Source organism: Rutilus rutilus (genome assembly GCF_951802725.1).
Source record: "Rutilus rutilus genome assembly, chromosome: 6".
Taxonomy (NCBI): domain Eukaryota; kingdom Metazoa; phylum Chordata; class Actinopteri; order Cypriniformes; family Leuciscidae; genus Rutilus; species Rutilus rutilus.
In genome coordinates, this window is record NC_140214.1 from 24,748,415 (window position 1) to 24,764,220 (window position 15,806).

General features: G+C 39.2%; 1 protein-coding gene across 2 annotated transcripts; it reads right to left on the reverse strand.

The window, feature by feature from the left end:
* Positions 1-485: 485 nt before the first annotated feature.
* Positions 486-14,907, reverse strand: ptbp2b (polypyrimidine tract binding protein 2b). 2 transcript variants are annotated; one of them, XM_084412563.1, is made up of 15 exons: positions 14,778-14,844; positions 14,083-14,113; positions 13,819-13,879; positions 10,863-11,035; positions 10,544-10,687; positions 10,269-10,430; positions 10,042-10,152; positions 9,513-9,711; positions 9,118-9,177; positions 8,343-8,458; positions 3,205-3,238; positions 2,568-2,660; positions 2,267-2,483; positions 1,832-1,909; positions 486-1,749 (listed from the first exon to the last, which is right to left on the reverse strand). In XM_084412563.1, the coding sequence occupies exons 1-15, from the start codon at positions 14,783-14,785 to the stop codon at positions 1,620-1,622; spliced, it is 1,617 nt and encodes a 538-aa protein (XP_084268689.1). In that variant the 5' UTR covers positions 14,786-14,844; the 3' UTR covers positions 486-1,619. The 2 variants fall into 2 exon arrangements, with proteins under 2 accessions (XP_084268689.1, XP_084268688.1); XM_084412562.1 differs by lacking the exon at positions 9,118-9,177 and having other exon boundaries at positions 14,778-14,907.
* Between the last annotated feature and the right edge of the window lie 899 nt (positions 14,908-15,806).

Here is a 15,806-nt window from a genome sequence, read left to right on the forward strand (position 1 = left end):
AATCAGCTACACGTTGAAAGGCTGGATACTGCAAGCAACTTTCTTCCCGTTTAACTACATGCAAACACACGGTATCAATCTGAAACCCAAACACCCTGCTCTCAGAGATTATGAGTACACTGATATGCAGTTTAATTATGCAAAGTCAAAAGTGGACAGAGAGATTTGGAGATAAGCATGAGAAAATAGAGAATGATAGAGGACACGTGACGACTAAAGTCAAATAAAGTCGAAGATTACAGTTTTAACGTTTTACTTCCAGGGTGTATTGACTTCCAGTATTTTTATAATGAGGCAAGCTAGTTTTTTTTTCAACCGTTGACAGAGTGCATCAGAGAAAATGAGCAAAGTGAGATACAAAAGGACAGTAGAGGAAGAGAAAGAGACAGCAGAGAGGCAGAGGTGAATGTAGAGCGAGAAGAGTTTATTCAGCATGCTACAGGATAAAAGCACTACACCACACCACAGGGACCGTTAAGCACAAGCTTGGTAGAAAAATGAACTTTTAATTGTGCCGCATCTATACTGGACTTTACATTCCTAAAGATGTAAAAACTCAATTCATGTAGAAAATGTACACAACGCCCCCCTCCCCTTTCCACAACCTAAACCACAAAAAAACACAGCATTTTTCAGTAGAATTAGTGAGCGACTCTCACACAATTACAATCACAGACAATTAAGGGTCATTTGTATGAGTGATGTCTGCTGGAAAGTCAGATTTTTTTTTTTTTCTCCATTAATAAAAATATTCCAGAGGTTGAATAAACCATGTGTACAATGCAGAATAAAGTAAGACTAAAGGCACATTTACTTTGGTCCCAACAGTCCCTACATTAATGTGACATCACAACATCAAACATGGTCAATTTGACACATGCAACTGCTGAGATCCATCAGCACATGCTCTGATTTTCTTCTAAAAATGGGTAACAGAAGTCACTGAAGCAAAAGTGAGTGAGAAATATCAAAGCAGGTACTATACGTCACACACTATGCTTCCCCACTGTCATTGTTTTGTTTACCACAGGTTTCAATCACAAAAAGTACCTTGGGTGCCTGATCAAAGAAAAAGGGAAAAAAACAACAAATGCATAAGATAATTTACAACTTGGGAGTATATTCAATCAAATTAAATTAGGTTCAATTCAACAGACTATAAATTTAGCTTTTACCTTTGAATCAAAGCAAGCCGACTAGCTTTCAGAGCTAGAAAATTGTAAAAAAAAAAAAAAAAAATTTGACATGGTGAGGACTCGAGCTAAATAAACTATCACTTTCAAAAACCTTCAAAACAACAAAGCAAGGTGAATGTAAAGGTTAAAAAAAAAGGTTAAAAAAAAAAAAAAACACGCATAAAGTACCTCTGTAATCTGTAACGACAGGAGCAAAAAGATGACGCTATTTTGCTAAGGCACATTTTTGTCAATCCATCCTAAAATAGAATAACAGCTGGCCAAACAAACAATAGCAGGAGCAGATACAGAGCAAGTGTTCCTTTAACAGGCCATTCTCATTGAAGTTTTTGATATGGTGTTAAGGAATGACTGGTAAAACTGAATTCAACTTGAGGCTCCTGGGGGGGGCCAAAGGAAAGGTGACATAGCACCAGGGAACCCTCAGATGGTGGACTTCGAGAAGGACACCCTCAGGCGGTGACCGCGGCCCATGTCGTAGTTGTGAAGGTCGATGAGAGCCTGAATCGCCTCCTCCACCGTGGACATCTGCAGCAGAGCCATTTTGCGATCTCTAGAAGGAAAAAACAAACATGGTCGGTCAAAGCGATGACTATGCATGAGCAGCTGAGAAATGAAATGCAGAGTGTTCTTACTGGAAAAACTTGAACGCTTTCACTGTACCGCCGGAGTTTGAGAAGAGCAGTCGTAAATCCTCCTCTGTCACATTATCACTGGAGGGGAAACAAGCGGTTATTAGCATTTCCTCAGAGTAAATGGTAAAATGTTATTATGATGCATGAACCAATAAAAAGGGAAACAAATTTTCCTTAGTAGCCACATTTTAATCTCAGACTTGAACTGAAAAACACTGCAAGGGATTAATTGAAAAAGATGGTCAGCAGTTGGTCAAAGATTTATGATGCCAGAACAATACACAACTTGTATTAATAAAATGACAAAACCTACAGAAAAAAAAAAAAAAATCACCACTCCCATTCATTAGGAATGTACAAGTCTGCAAAGCCGCTTTACCGGCAGTTCTTCTTATGATTTTCAGTAATAGGAAGACAGTTCTCCTGCATACTCACGGTATGTTAGAGAGATGAAGTGTAGCTGAAGGGGGGAAGATGTTCTGGAAGTTCTTAGACCCAGGCTTCTTGAAGCGATGCAGTGGAGAGCTGGTGAAGTCCTTGGTCAGGCCCTGATCATCTAAACCCTCCCTAGGCAGCTGTACTGTCTGGTGCTTGGAGAGGGTCACACGAATGATCTTGCCATACATCTTCTGCCCATTCAGATGGCTCATGGCTAGATCACGAAGACACGGATGTGCGCCATGAAATAAGCACATTACACGGTGTTAATCACGAAAAAAACTGCGCATCAGCTTACCTAACTGGGCTTGGTTTCCATCAGACATCTGGATTAGAGCACTGTCCTTCTTATTGTACAGGATCTTCACGCGCTGCACATCACCGTAGACACCTTCGGTTAAGCGACAGGCAGATGGAAGAGGGAGGGAAGGAGGGAGGAGGAGAGGAGTGAACCAGGAAGGACAAGTTAGTGCTTCAGAAGCTCCGGTTCTGACATGAAAGGTGAAGATGATGGTACAAATCTTCCAAATTATCTACACCAAAGAGTCCAAAACAGTTTTTCTAACAGACACAACACATTTTGATACGCCCTCCAAAAACAAGCTCATGTGATATGGCAAAGTTAAAATCAAAAGCCTACATGCAAAATAATCAACCATGCATTAATATAAGCTGTACATGAAGAGAGACAGATAGAGCAAGATAGAGACAGAGGCTTCGAAAGCCAAGGATAAACAAAACAAAAAATATATATACTATTTCATTTGAAATTTGGCATAATAGAACTAAAATTAAACTGGAAAACTAGGAAACTGTTGATAGACTAGTGCCAGATTATTAACTAACCCTAAAATGATAAATGAAAGAGAAAAAACAACTGAAATGAAATTAACAATAGATAAACAAAAAGAGGTAGATTGCTAACGATAACATACCGAAGAGGGTAAACAGACTTTGGGGCGTAACCATCTTTAGAAGGAGAGAAGAGCAAGCAGCGTAAGACAGGAAGAGAGAAGAGTCGAGGTAGAGCAGAGATGAACAGATCATCCATAACGGAGGGTGGTTTCCCGTAGAATGGTGAGGTGGTCATGGAGCATGGGTCAAGGCAGTTAATTGGGACAAGTCGGTCCGAGGAGGAACATTTGTTTTGGTTCAGGCACAAAGCATGAATGGGTGGAGGGCGGGGAGACAGGATTGCAGGAGAGAAAGGGCCAACCAATAACAGAGGAGTCAGAAGAGGAGAGGAGAGGGAAAAGGAGGGGTTGGAAGCAGCGTGGGATAAAAGGGAGGAAAAAAAAAAAAACACAAAAGGAAAATAAGGTGGGGGGGGGGGGGGGGGGACAAAAATAATATACAGGTCAGTACATAGGAAATGCAGGAGTTTGGTCAGAAAATGGCAGGGTTCTCTTCTTTTTTTTTTTGCTTCCCCCCAACTATGTTTAACAGTGCCAAACGTAGTCACCCGAGACCGAACGTGGGCAGGGCACGCTTACTCAAGCTAACTGCTGCACAGAAACGCTGAGAGGAGGACAAAGCATGCAGAGCAAGTGGAAGGCTTTGGTATGAGAAAGCATTAGGAAACTATAACCAAACAAACAGCAGCCTATGGCTGTAAAGGGGGAGGGGCCATGCAGCGGGTAGGCATGAAAACCACCTTGCAGAGTTATGGCATCAATAGAGAGCACGTCATGTCGAAAACTCCACAAACCCACAAGTGTTTGGGAAAACAAAAACCATGATGGGGAAATTACTGAGACACTTCAAAAAAGACAGAAATAATAGTAAGAGAGAGAGAGAGTGTGAGAGAAATGAGAGAGGCGGGTGGGGCTACCACATTTCATACCAACTTTGAATAGCTTAGAGAGAGGCAGTGGAGCATCAGGAGAGGAAGAGAGAGATACAGCTTAGAGAGAAAAGACAGTTAGATATTACTTCCAGACAGAGCGCTCGTGAAAAGGTGCGAGGGAGAGAGAGAGAGAGAGAGAGGAGAGGGGGAGAGATAAAGAGAGGAGAGACAGTGATCAAAATTTGCACAGAGGAGAGACTGCAGAGAGACCCTCCATTTTGACGAAAACCTTACTGAGAATGCTTTCAGTATATTTCTGCAAGTATAAATTTCACAATAGAGAACAAAGAGCTACAGGTTTCAATTCATTTACTACTCACTATCAATTCTCAACTAACTGCAAATATACTGAAATAACATTGAACATAATATATGAAATACACTGAGGATGGAAATGAGACTCATGTCAAGACAAGTCACCTGCTTATTGTTTATTGTGTGTGACTGGACACATCATTCTGAACCTACTGCACATTAAAAAAAGTGACTTTGAAATCAGCTTCAAAACATCCAGCAAGAGAGCAAAGTCAACATGGGAATGTGATTACAGTGCTTTTGGGATAAAGGAAGCCCTGAAAATGTATTTAGTAGGACTGGGTATTGGCACTGATATTTTTTCATAAGGTGCACTGTGACAAACACACTACCGGCCAAACTCATTAACAATTAACATGTGCCTTGTTTATAGGAGACGTGACAAATGAAAGCTATTACATATGTTATACGTGTTAAATAGACCATATGCACCTGAGAAACAAGCACATAGCCATCTTTAAAAGTATGTGTTTGGACTTGCATTTATGAGGTAGCTCTGTATATTTCTGTGGCATCGCTGTCAGAGAGTAATTAGCTGGTGAAGTGGATTTACTTATTGTAGAGTTAACAAAAGTTATCATGAGCATTGTAATGTTTGAATCGGATGTCATAAGTGTCAGTAGATTTTAAAATGAGCAGTTCATTAATAAATCAGTAAGATCTTACCAGAAGACAGAACACAACGAGCACAGCGCTGAAATGGGGCAGGGCTACATAAGGTCTATATGTGCACTAACTTGGATGGGTTAAATGCAGAGGACAAATTCAGAGTATGAAATTTGTCAAGTCACATCTCTTTATTTCAGACTAGATGGAATCATAGTCTGAAGCTAAAAGAGTCTGTGTCTATCATACACTAAGATTTTTCTGTGAAATCTGACTGCCCAAAGTCTGCAGACTGGCACTAACTTTCCACAAATAACATCAATGCGCCTAGGCTGTAAATCGCACCAAAAAATCTAGGCAAAGTTTAGCGTGCTCCAGCCTTAATGGTATCATGTCTCTTCAGAAGAATTAGATTAAACTGCTCTGTTAATAGGGGTTATTTTTATTATCATTATTGTTTTATAATAGTTTTGGTTGCATTGACTTTCAATAGATAGACAAATGAAAAGAGCAGTGCCCGGTTGCATAAAGCACCTTAAGTGTAATTTTCCCTTAATTTGCCCTTATGTTTCCCTTAAACCTAAGGGTGTTGCAGAAAAAAAAAACGTGTTATTTAAGGGTTTCTTTAAGTGAAACGTCATAAACACTTAGAATTTTGGAAATTTGGAAATCGTAACCTTAAAGGGTTAGTTCACCCAAAAATTAAAATTCTGTCAGTAATTACTCACCCTCATGTTGTTCCAACCGCGGAAGACCTTCGTTCATCTTCGGAACACAAATTAAGCTATTTTTGATGAAATCTGAGCCATGTTTCACTCCTCCATAGGCTTCTATGTGACCGAAACTTGCTGGCCCAGAAAAGTTATTAAAGAGATCGTTAATATAGTCCAAGTGACTCCAGTGGCTCAATCTTAAATATATCAAGCGACGAGAATACTTTTTGTGCGCAAAAACAAACAAAAATAACGACTTTATTCCACTATTCATTTCCTTCTCTCTGGACCTCTAGTTGGTTCGCGTAGTGTTTTTGCGCAGCGCGTCTGTGTTACACGTCACCACGTAGGCTCACTATTGGCCGACGCTGGTCATGTGTGTGTTGCGTGATGACGTGCAACACAGACGCGCAGCGCAAAAACACTACGAGGCCCAGAGAGAAGGAAATGAAAAGTGGAATAAAGTCGTTATTTTTGTTTGTTTTTGCGCACAAAAAGTATTCTCGTCGCATGATAAACTTAATGTAGTGCCACTGTAGTTACTTGGACTATTTTAACGATGTTTTAATAACTATTCTGGGCCGGTGAGTTTCGGTCACACTGGAAGCCTATGGAGGAGTCAAAATTCTGTCAGATTTCATCAAAAATATCTTAATTTGTGTTCCGAAGATGAACGAAAGACTTACATGGTTGGAACAACATGAGGGTGAGTAATTACTGACAGAATTTTCATTTTTGGGTGAATCGCCCCTTAAGTATCTTACTTAAGGGAAAAACTTAAGGTGCTTTATGCAACCGGGCACAGGGCTCTAAACTGCGACTAAATAGATCAAGACAGTGACGCAACCACTAAACAACGCTGTGAGATCCAGTCCCAAAAGCCAGTTTTAGTTTTCCTACACTGTTCATAGGCTTTTTCATCTTGCATCAAAATCCTGTCTATTCATTGTATGCATTGGAAATATAGAGTTGGGTTCTGTTTTAATGTACCCCAAGTGTACTTAAAATAAAAAGAGTTTAATATACAGGTTTGTGGCTCTTCATTTCTTTTTATTAATTAACCACTTGTAAACTTATGTTCACTGTTCTTTTTTATAAATATAGGATTTTTATTAAATCTATATTCATTGAGTTGAATCAGAAATCAAATTTAGAATCGAAATCGAATCGGAACATCCTAATCGATAACCAGCCCTACTAATGTCTCTGTGATTTAAACTAGTTTAAAGCCAGATAAAACGGCGCTTACTTCCTCAACAACACTGATGTGGAAAACAGGAGATACACTGTACCACAACCTACAAATGACCAACATTTACCATGGATTTACTATAGTAGCACTAAGATGGTAAACATGGTATTGTGGCAGAAATATGGGATAATCATGACAAATTTTATTATAATATTATTATTATTATATTATTATAATGGTATATATATATATATATATATATATATATATATATATATATATATATTTTTTTTTTTTTTTTTTTTTTGTTATTAAGATATATCAATTGTTTGCATTTGTATTTATACTAAATGTGTTTAGGCTATTATATATAAAAACCATAGTTACTTTTTGCATGGCAGTAAGGTGCTATGCATGGTTTTACCTGTGGTTATCATCTACAAATGTATGATACCATAGAAGACCAATTTTAATCAGAGTTCTAACTCAGTCAGAATATTTAGATTTTACCCAATAAAAATGATGAACATTTTTACAGATGTTAATGTTTTTGCTAATGAAAATTGATTTACACCTGCTTCTCAAGCTACTGTCAACTAAAATTACTGTAAAATGTGCATTTCCAAGAAACAGTGATGCTGGTGCCACCATCTGTAGAACTTACAAATGTTAGTCTAGATCCCTGAGAGAGAATATTAAACATGTCTTCATTTGTGTTATGAAAAGTAACAAAAGTCTTATGGGTTTGGAATGGCATGATGGTGAGAAAATGGTGAAACTTTCCATTTTTTAGGTAAACTATCACTTTCATTTTCACATTTGTATATTTCATAATATTTTGGGCCATTACAGGTTAATGAAAGCGAATATAATGCAAAATTATGTAGCAAGATTTGGAATGATGAGTATATTAAAACACTGAAAGCACAAATGCGTGGGGTAGCTGTAGATGTTTAAAAAAGTGTCACTTAGGCACTGAAAATAAGCATGCACTGAAAGCATCTTGGGGTTTTAAAGAACTGATATCGGATCATTCAATTGAAAAACAAGATTAATATGAAAAATCTATATTTTCACCCAGCCCTAGTACTTACTGTAAAAATATGTTCAAATTAAACAACTTTGAAAATGCTTATGACATCACCAAGAATCCCTCTTTTTTATGTTGTGATCTTGCAACACAGCAACGTTTCAAGTATGTCAACACTGCTCTGCTGCTAAATGTCATGAAGGTGATGTTAAGGCCCCTTAAACTAAAAATGATCTTAAACAGATGAGGACTGAACATATACAACCTGAGACATACAGTGTACTGGTGACCTGACTGACACAATGAGAAGACTGTGAACAAAGAGAGTAGGGATATGATTGTGTGAGGGTGTTTTGTGGAGGTGTACTGACCTCATCGTTGAGGTTGCTGACCAGGAGTACTCCTCCAGGTGTCGAATGTCCGGACAGCGCCACCCTCCCTGCAGCTGCCGCCGCCGCCGCCGCTGCACTCAGAGGGCTGATGGCCCCTACAGAGAGAAAGAAGAAAAGAGGAGGGACCGTGTCAGACCACATAACCAAGAAGAGCCAACGGCTCAGCATCTCAGCCAGATCTGCCCTGTGGCCATGCATTCTAACTGTCTGCACCCAACGCACCAAGCACATCCAGTTACCCAGCCAACACCACACACCTCGGGCAAACCAACATCCCAGAGTCAATATCTGCCGCAAAGCAGATCGCTATCTGAACCGATTTCACACAGACTGGCGCTCTGGAGCAATATCCGAAAATGAAATTGCTTTTTGGGCCCCTTCTGCTTGCTGTAATTAGCCGCTCGATAGGCCGTACTCTGCTTTAGCTAAAGGGAACTTGTGTTTGGCAGTTTGGATTGCCAGTCTGTCTGAAATACGGGCCCCTAATTAGTGTGTGTCAATCTATTACGTCAGGCCCATAATGCAGAATGGAAGGGCTTATTGTTGCAGCTTCAGATTTATGCTTTGACAAATAGCGACACTGTTTATGAATACTGCATGTCAAGTCAGGACAAATGGTTGGGGTGGTTTCAACATGAAAGCCCTGCCAATTCTGACAGCACTGGAAAAGTCCCTGTCCTTCAGAGGGAAGAGCGCATTCAAGTAGGGTTAGAAAATCAAAAGGATAAATGAAAGTAAATGGAAGCATAGGTACCTAGAGAAGATGGAAACCCTCCACCACTAGAGTAGGAAGTTACCATTCCAGAGGGAGTACCTAAGGAGAACGTGTACAGTCAAAGTCTTACGGGATCAAACACAGACTGGGGGCCGTGGAAGCGGCAAAAACGTAAAGCAACGTGTTTGAATGGCACATCAATTAGACGGGATTGCATTTCAGGCACCATTGACCCATTTTCCACAAAGAACTAGAAAACTCTCATGATTCACAATAGAGGGGAAGCATTCACACCTCTACCCTGCTCTGAAACTAAAGCTATACAGACAGGAGATGATGATGCATGTCAGAGAATGACAGAGAAGATGGGTCTTAAAGGTGTGATTGAGCAAGGTTCGCGTTAGAGGCACACATGAGAGCCGTTTCTAACATACCGAGCAGGGAGGTGGAATCTTTGCTGAGAGCGGCGGCCACAGACGGGTCCACAGGTGGCTGGCCATCTCCTGCGGGCAGCTCGGGACGGGTATAATCCCGGCTTTTGTCGTTGTTGTATTTTACGTTCAGGTTGACCAGCTTGGAGAAGTCAATGCGCAAAGTGCAGCAGGAGTTGTATATGTTCTGGCCATCCAAAGACTTGAATGAAAGAGAGATGGAGGATGAGAGAGAGACAGTGCACCACGTTTGTTATTCTATGACAAGGGTGAAAAGGGATAAGAATAATTACATCCAGCGAATAATGTAGGGCCCTGGCTAAAAGTAATAAAAACGCTCCTCTACAAGTAATGACAATTGCAGTCATTTCATCACATAAATGAAAGAAAGGTACTAAACCAACATATGACTGGATCATAATTTGCCTGTGGCCATAACCATTACATTAAAAATCTCATAACAGTGCTTTGGCACATCATTACACATTTATGGAGTTTGCGGTGGTTTCAATCCTCCTTTTCGTCCACTCACCAGTTTGGCCTGCTGGGCATTTACGGGGTCACTGAACTGCAGAAGAGCCTGGAACTGATTATTTTTGGTGAATGTGATTATCTTCATGACGGTTCCAAACTTGGAGAAGATCTAAGAGAGATCAGGGCAAAGTCCTGTTAATTCAGAGGCATGAGAGTGTAAAAATACATTTGGCTTGTTTTTTAACTGCAGTTTATTCCAGATGGATGCCTGCTGTGGGCAGTGACCTGTTGGAGGACGTCCAGAGTGACTGGGTAGAACATGTTGTCGATGATTATTCGTAGTACTGGGCTGGGGGCAGGTGTTAACACACTCTCACCGGCCGTGTCGGAGCTTGGAGAGCCGCCCTCCTGGACCGCCGACACCGCCTGCAGCACGGCCTGAGCTCGCTTCAGAAGGAAAGCAAGGGAACAGATTAGGACAGGAGCAATGCCAGTAACACACTTCTGTTGCTGCCATATTTTAGTTAAAAAACATTCATACGAGGAGTGCGTTTTCTAACCTGGTTGAGCGCACTGTCAGTCTTGAGCTCTTTGTGGTTGGAGTACTGAATAAACACTGGGACATTACGCACTTGAGGTGTAACAGCTGTGTAGTAGTTCACCATGGTAACAGCTGCTTCCTCGGTTCCCAGCTCCAAAAATGCCTAATTGTGGGAAAGTGTTCAGGCATTTTCCTCAAATGGCTGAGCAGAAACTTTGTTCATTCAATTTAAAAGCAGATTCTAGCAAGCCATTTTAAGCACTAAACTGAATTTCATAAGATCTCTCAACAGGAGCTGGGTTTAATGTTCCTCACCACCACCACCACTCATCACATACCTGATTTTTGCCTTTAAGCATCAGGATATTAGTGACCTTTCCAAAGGGCAATCCCAGGGCGATGACCTCCGTCTCGGAAACCTCATTGGGGAGTTTCCGAATATGAATGACTCTAGACGGTGGGCTATCCATGCTGTCCTCCACCCTCAGTTTCTTGCTGTCACCTCCATTAGCTGTCAAAAAAATCAGAAATACAGCTGCACTCAAAAATCTGGCTTTTATTTGGTTTTATCAGGTTTATATTACATTTAATAAAAAAGACCATTTGAGCTATATATTATTTGCCAATAACTGGGGAAATTGTCAAAAATACAGACTATTTTATTATGGTATTTTCCATTTTCTGTTTGTATTTCATTAATAAGTGAAAATGTGGTAAACAGGTGACATCTGTATATCACTTAAAGTCTATTCACACAGGATTTGTTCTTGTATTTTGCTTGCACTCCTTATAATTGTTGATCTACGTATGTGTGTCAGGTGAAAGTTATTGGCCATTTTACTATCCCTTGCTGTTTTTTCAGCATCTCACACCATGAGCATCACGTTTTGAAGACAGCATGTCAAGTGAAAAGTAGTTTTAGAAGTACACTGCATCTCACGTTCATCTTAAGTTCTTGTGTTAATTTCTTTGCGTTCCATCTAATTATTTATAATAGAACACATCATGCATAAATGCCCCGTTCTGTCAGAGTTTTCACATACAAACACTTACTATAGTTGGCTAGTGAAATTAAAAAGGCTTGTTGTATTCTGAGTTGAGACCTATCTGATGTAGGGCTCTATGAAATCTGTTTTATTTTTTCCCCAAATTCCGGTTTATTTATATCCAAATTAAATTTTTTATGTTTACATTTTTCTGGCTTCCATTTTTTCATTTTAATAGTTAAATTGAAGTCCCCGTGAACCGGAAGTTACAAACGACTTTTCTCCAGTGCTGTGACGCATTTCCAAGTGAAACGGAATATTGAACAGAGGGCAGGGTTTTACGTTAGCTCTCCTCCTCTCCATCTCTGCTCATAGCAGACTAGCGGTTTGAGGGGAGTGGTTAAGCGTTTTCAACCCAAACCGTCAAACTGACGTCATCAGAAAAGGAACGCCATTCCAGACCGGTTAGTACGTTTTCAGATTTTGATTAAAGATTGCAAGTTCATGGCAAACAATTTTTTTCTGTGTATTAACTTGCACGGATTAATTGTTCACCACAAGACTAGTAATATGCGCTAACAAAGTAAATAGGGTCATTTCATGTCGACTTTAAATTTTGGTAATCAAAAAGCGTAACATTAATTACAATTAACAATTACAAGTTAATTACAAAATGTGTAATTAATTTAAATCACGAAACCTATACAATTTAACATCAATTTATTATAGGGTCCTATGAAATAAGTTACATTTATTTCTCAAATTATGTTTTATTTTTACCAAATTCTGTTCAAATTCAAGTTTTAATATAAAAAATAAAATAAAACTCTATTTTTTTCCCCCAGAAATTCTATGATTCCATCCACGTTTTCCTCATCGCGGAAATCATAGGGCCCCAAGTATGTCACGTGTATATATTTGTATGATGTTGCACAGAGTCATATTATAATTATATTTTATAATCATCATTATGATCATGATTTTATTTATTATAAAATGAAAATGTATCATTCCTCAGAAAAAAAAAAAAAAATTGTTAAGAGTTATGTGCATTATAAAGTCCAGAGGCGGGATTCACATTTAGAAAAGAAAAAGAAAACAGCAGTTTAACTTAAAAAAGTTAAGAATATTTTGTACTCCCAAAAAATACTTCTTTAAGGAGTAGTTCACTTTTATTAATAAACACCCTGACGCTTCCGAGCTTTATTATGGTAGTGGATTGCAACCAAGTACCAACAGATTGCAACTTTTAATAAATATTCTATAGTATACTACAGTAATTAACTTAGATCTTTTTTTTCAACCCATCAACATCCCTAACGGAGTTGGCCACTGTTGAAACGGCCTCTGCTGCTCTTTCCCACGAACGCCGCTTACATTGGGCCATGATACAGTTTATCCAACCTCCCAAGAGCCGCGTTTTCACTGTCGGGACCATAAGCGAGTGTGCTAGTGCGTGCCAGAGCCAGTCGCGTTTCCACTGTCACTTCCGGGGCTTGGTCGTGGCTCCTCAGGGCCAACGGCAAGGAGTTTTTGGCCCGTCGAATACCTTGGTCCAAAGCAGGCCAACTTAGGGAGTGGTTATGGACAAAAGCGAAGTTTATCTGAGTCAGGAGATGGTCAGCACCACTGCTCATTTCCCATGTTTTCATATCAGGCTACCAGCTAACCTCAACATTCAAGACATTTAAAAAAAAATTCAGCTCAAAACAAGTTTGAGATAACTTCCAATTGAGATCTGATGGGGATTCTGATCAAGTAGAAATATATTTATATGCGATGCTAAAGGCTTAGAATTTATCTTAAGAATTTTCTTAACTTCTCTTAAGAAGATTTTTACCAATCCGGCCCCAGATTCTAAGGCTTTAAATGACTCTGGAATGTAACAGAATAATTTTTTTATCAAGTGAGTGGTATTAGGTAATAGCCACACCAGTAGAAAGAGTTAAAACATATAAAAGTGCACTTTTCAGTTATCAGCAGATCAAGATCACATTTCCTGTGCTGATTTATGCCAGGTATATTATGTAAATATTTTATAAAAGCAATAAGCCCCATGAAGCCATGGTTTACACTAATTTTAGAACAGATTGGGGGGGTTAGTCATTCTAAAATAGCTGTAAACCATGGCTTTTTGCAGCTTATTGCTTTAAAATGGCACTACGTTCTAGACGAGTATAAGTAACCCCCAGTGTGTAGAAGTTTGTGAATGACGGGCATCTCAAATCTGTGGCGTTATAAAAATCATCTTTAAAAACCAGCCAAACATTTTTTTACACAATAGCTGATGTCCATTTACTTCTCTTACCAGTGACTGAAGAGTTTGGACTGTTGTACAGACTGCCAGACAGCAATTCATCTGAGCTTCTCTAGAAAGACACAGATGTACACTGCAAATTCAGTAAATCATTCAAAATGATTAAAATGTAGTATTAACTCATACAACTGTTATTTGTATCTACTGTTCACATTAGAGATCAACCCAAGATAATATGGGCCTCTGCGGGTTTACTCTCTCAGATTTGTTTTGATAAATTCAGTAAACTTGACAAGAAAGGCAAAAACCACTTACCTTCACACCAACTGCAACATCGCTTGCAATGCTGAAGGAAGAAAACAGAAAAAGTACGATAAATTTGGGCCGTTTGATCTGTTACAGTTTCACTAAATCAAACTGAACACAAGATACACAAGATAATGTCATTGGTACAGTCATTTCTCAATTGCAACTATTACAGTAACAGTACAACATAAAACAATTTTATGCGGACAGTAGTATTGGCAGCAGTTTGTTATAATAAGCCTAATAAAGCACACAGAAAAAAAAATTACTTGTGCATATTACAGAAATATTCATTAAAGACAAATTTATATTCAGCTCGCGGATGGAGCGAGTGACCGTTACATTCAAACAAAGGGAATAGGACGCGCCCGCACTCGCAACAGCAGTACCGTTAGCCGTGGAGCTAAACTACATGTCCCTGGTGATCATATAACACGAAACATTTTATAGACTGATATTAAATGACTCAGAATGTTGTTATTTGATTTTCTGTGCATACATATTGCATCTATTTAGCGATAAAATATGATCTGCGGAGCTAGCGCGCATTTGTTATTATTAGCCAATGTTGGCTGATGCATCACCAGTCTGCCTGAGCGGCCTTGTCAGAACGCAAAAGATTTCGAGGACCCTCGCTTCAAAATGATCTAAAGATACTCTGAAAATGGCATGTTTCACATAATCTGTAAACAACGCAGTCTTACCCGTCCATTGCAGGGAAAACGTTCTTCACGGTGTGATACTGATCGCAGGAACAGAGAGCCTTCGACACACGCTCGGAACTAGTATGCAAAATGGAGAAGAGTCTGTTATTCACGGAATCACCCGAGCACAGCCGAGACACCGCCGAGCAGACGCTCACAGCGATCTGGATAAAATTAAAAGTTTATCATCAAAACGACAAGAAAATCAAAAATATGAATGATAGGCCTATACGTATTTTTTTTTTTTTTTTTTTTTTTTAGTACAGACAGCTGCGTTATCATCATTAAACGGGGCTCCCATGGTTATGAAAAACCTGGAAATATGATATATATTTATTAAAATTGTTATTTCCAGGCTTTAAAATATGGAAATTTGGACATTTAATTAGTGAATGTATTTTTCTCTGATTCTGCTCTGAAAGCCTTTTTCTGTTGTTTCAGATAGCCTACTTTTCAGGTCTAATTTATTTATTAATAAAACATAGCCTATGTTTAAGCTATCTGCAAAACTTGCGTAGTTGGGTTGGATAATACTGGGTCATAAAATTCCGCGCTCTTCGGAAAAAAATGCGTATCTATCTTCTACTAGTGCAAAAAATGCCCGTGCAAAATCAGTTTTTGTGTGTGTTTTTAGTAATTGTTGGTTCTGTGTGTGCTCATTGTTACAATTACACAGCAAAAGTTCAGTGACATTTTTATTTGTGCATGGTAGAAAGCACACAGTGAACTCCGAGAAAACGCTATGCTTGAGCAAACAGTTTGTGAATAGGCAACTACAATGATACCCGTGAAAGAGACTGTGAACGCATTGAATAGGATATGTTTAGTTGGTGAATAGCATAGGCTACTATTACACAGTAGCGATAGCGTTAAGCGCACCAGAATGAAATATAATATTCAGAAGTAAACAGCATAGCTGACTTACAGATTCAGTTTAACGATATCTTTTGCATTTCTCATCCAAACAACGTCAAACTTGACACTGCACTTACTCGTGCCCGTAGCGAGACACCTGTCGAATTTGAAATC

Bases quoted from the DNA above. Each gene is read 5' to 3' on its own strand.
- ptbp2b (XM_084412563.1), bottom strand. The intron at 10,688-10,862 runs GTATGTGATGAG...TCCCACAATTAG, and splicing joins TGCTTAAAGGCAAAAATCAG to GCATTTTTGGAGCTGGGAAC. The intron at 2,484-2,567 runs GTAAGCTGATGC...TTCGTGATCTAG, and splicing joins TGGAAACCAAGCCCAGTTAG to CCATGAGCCATCTGAATGGG.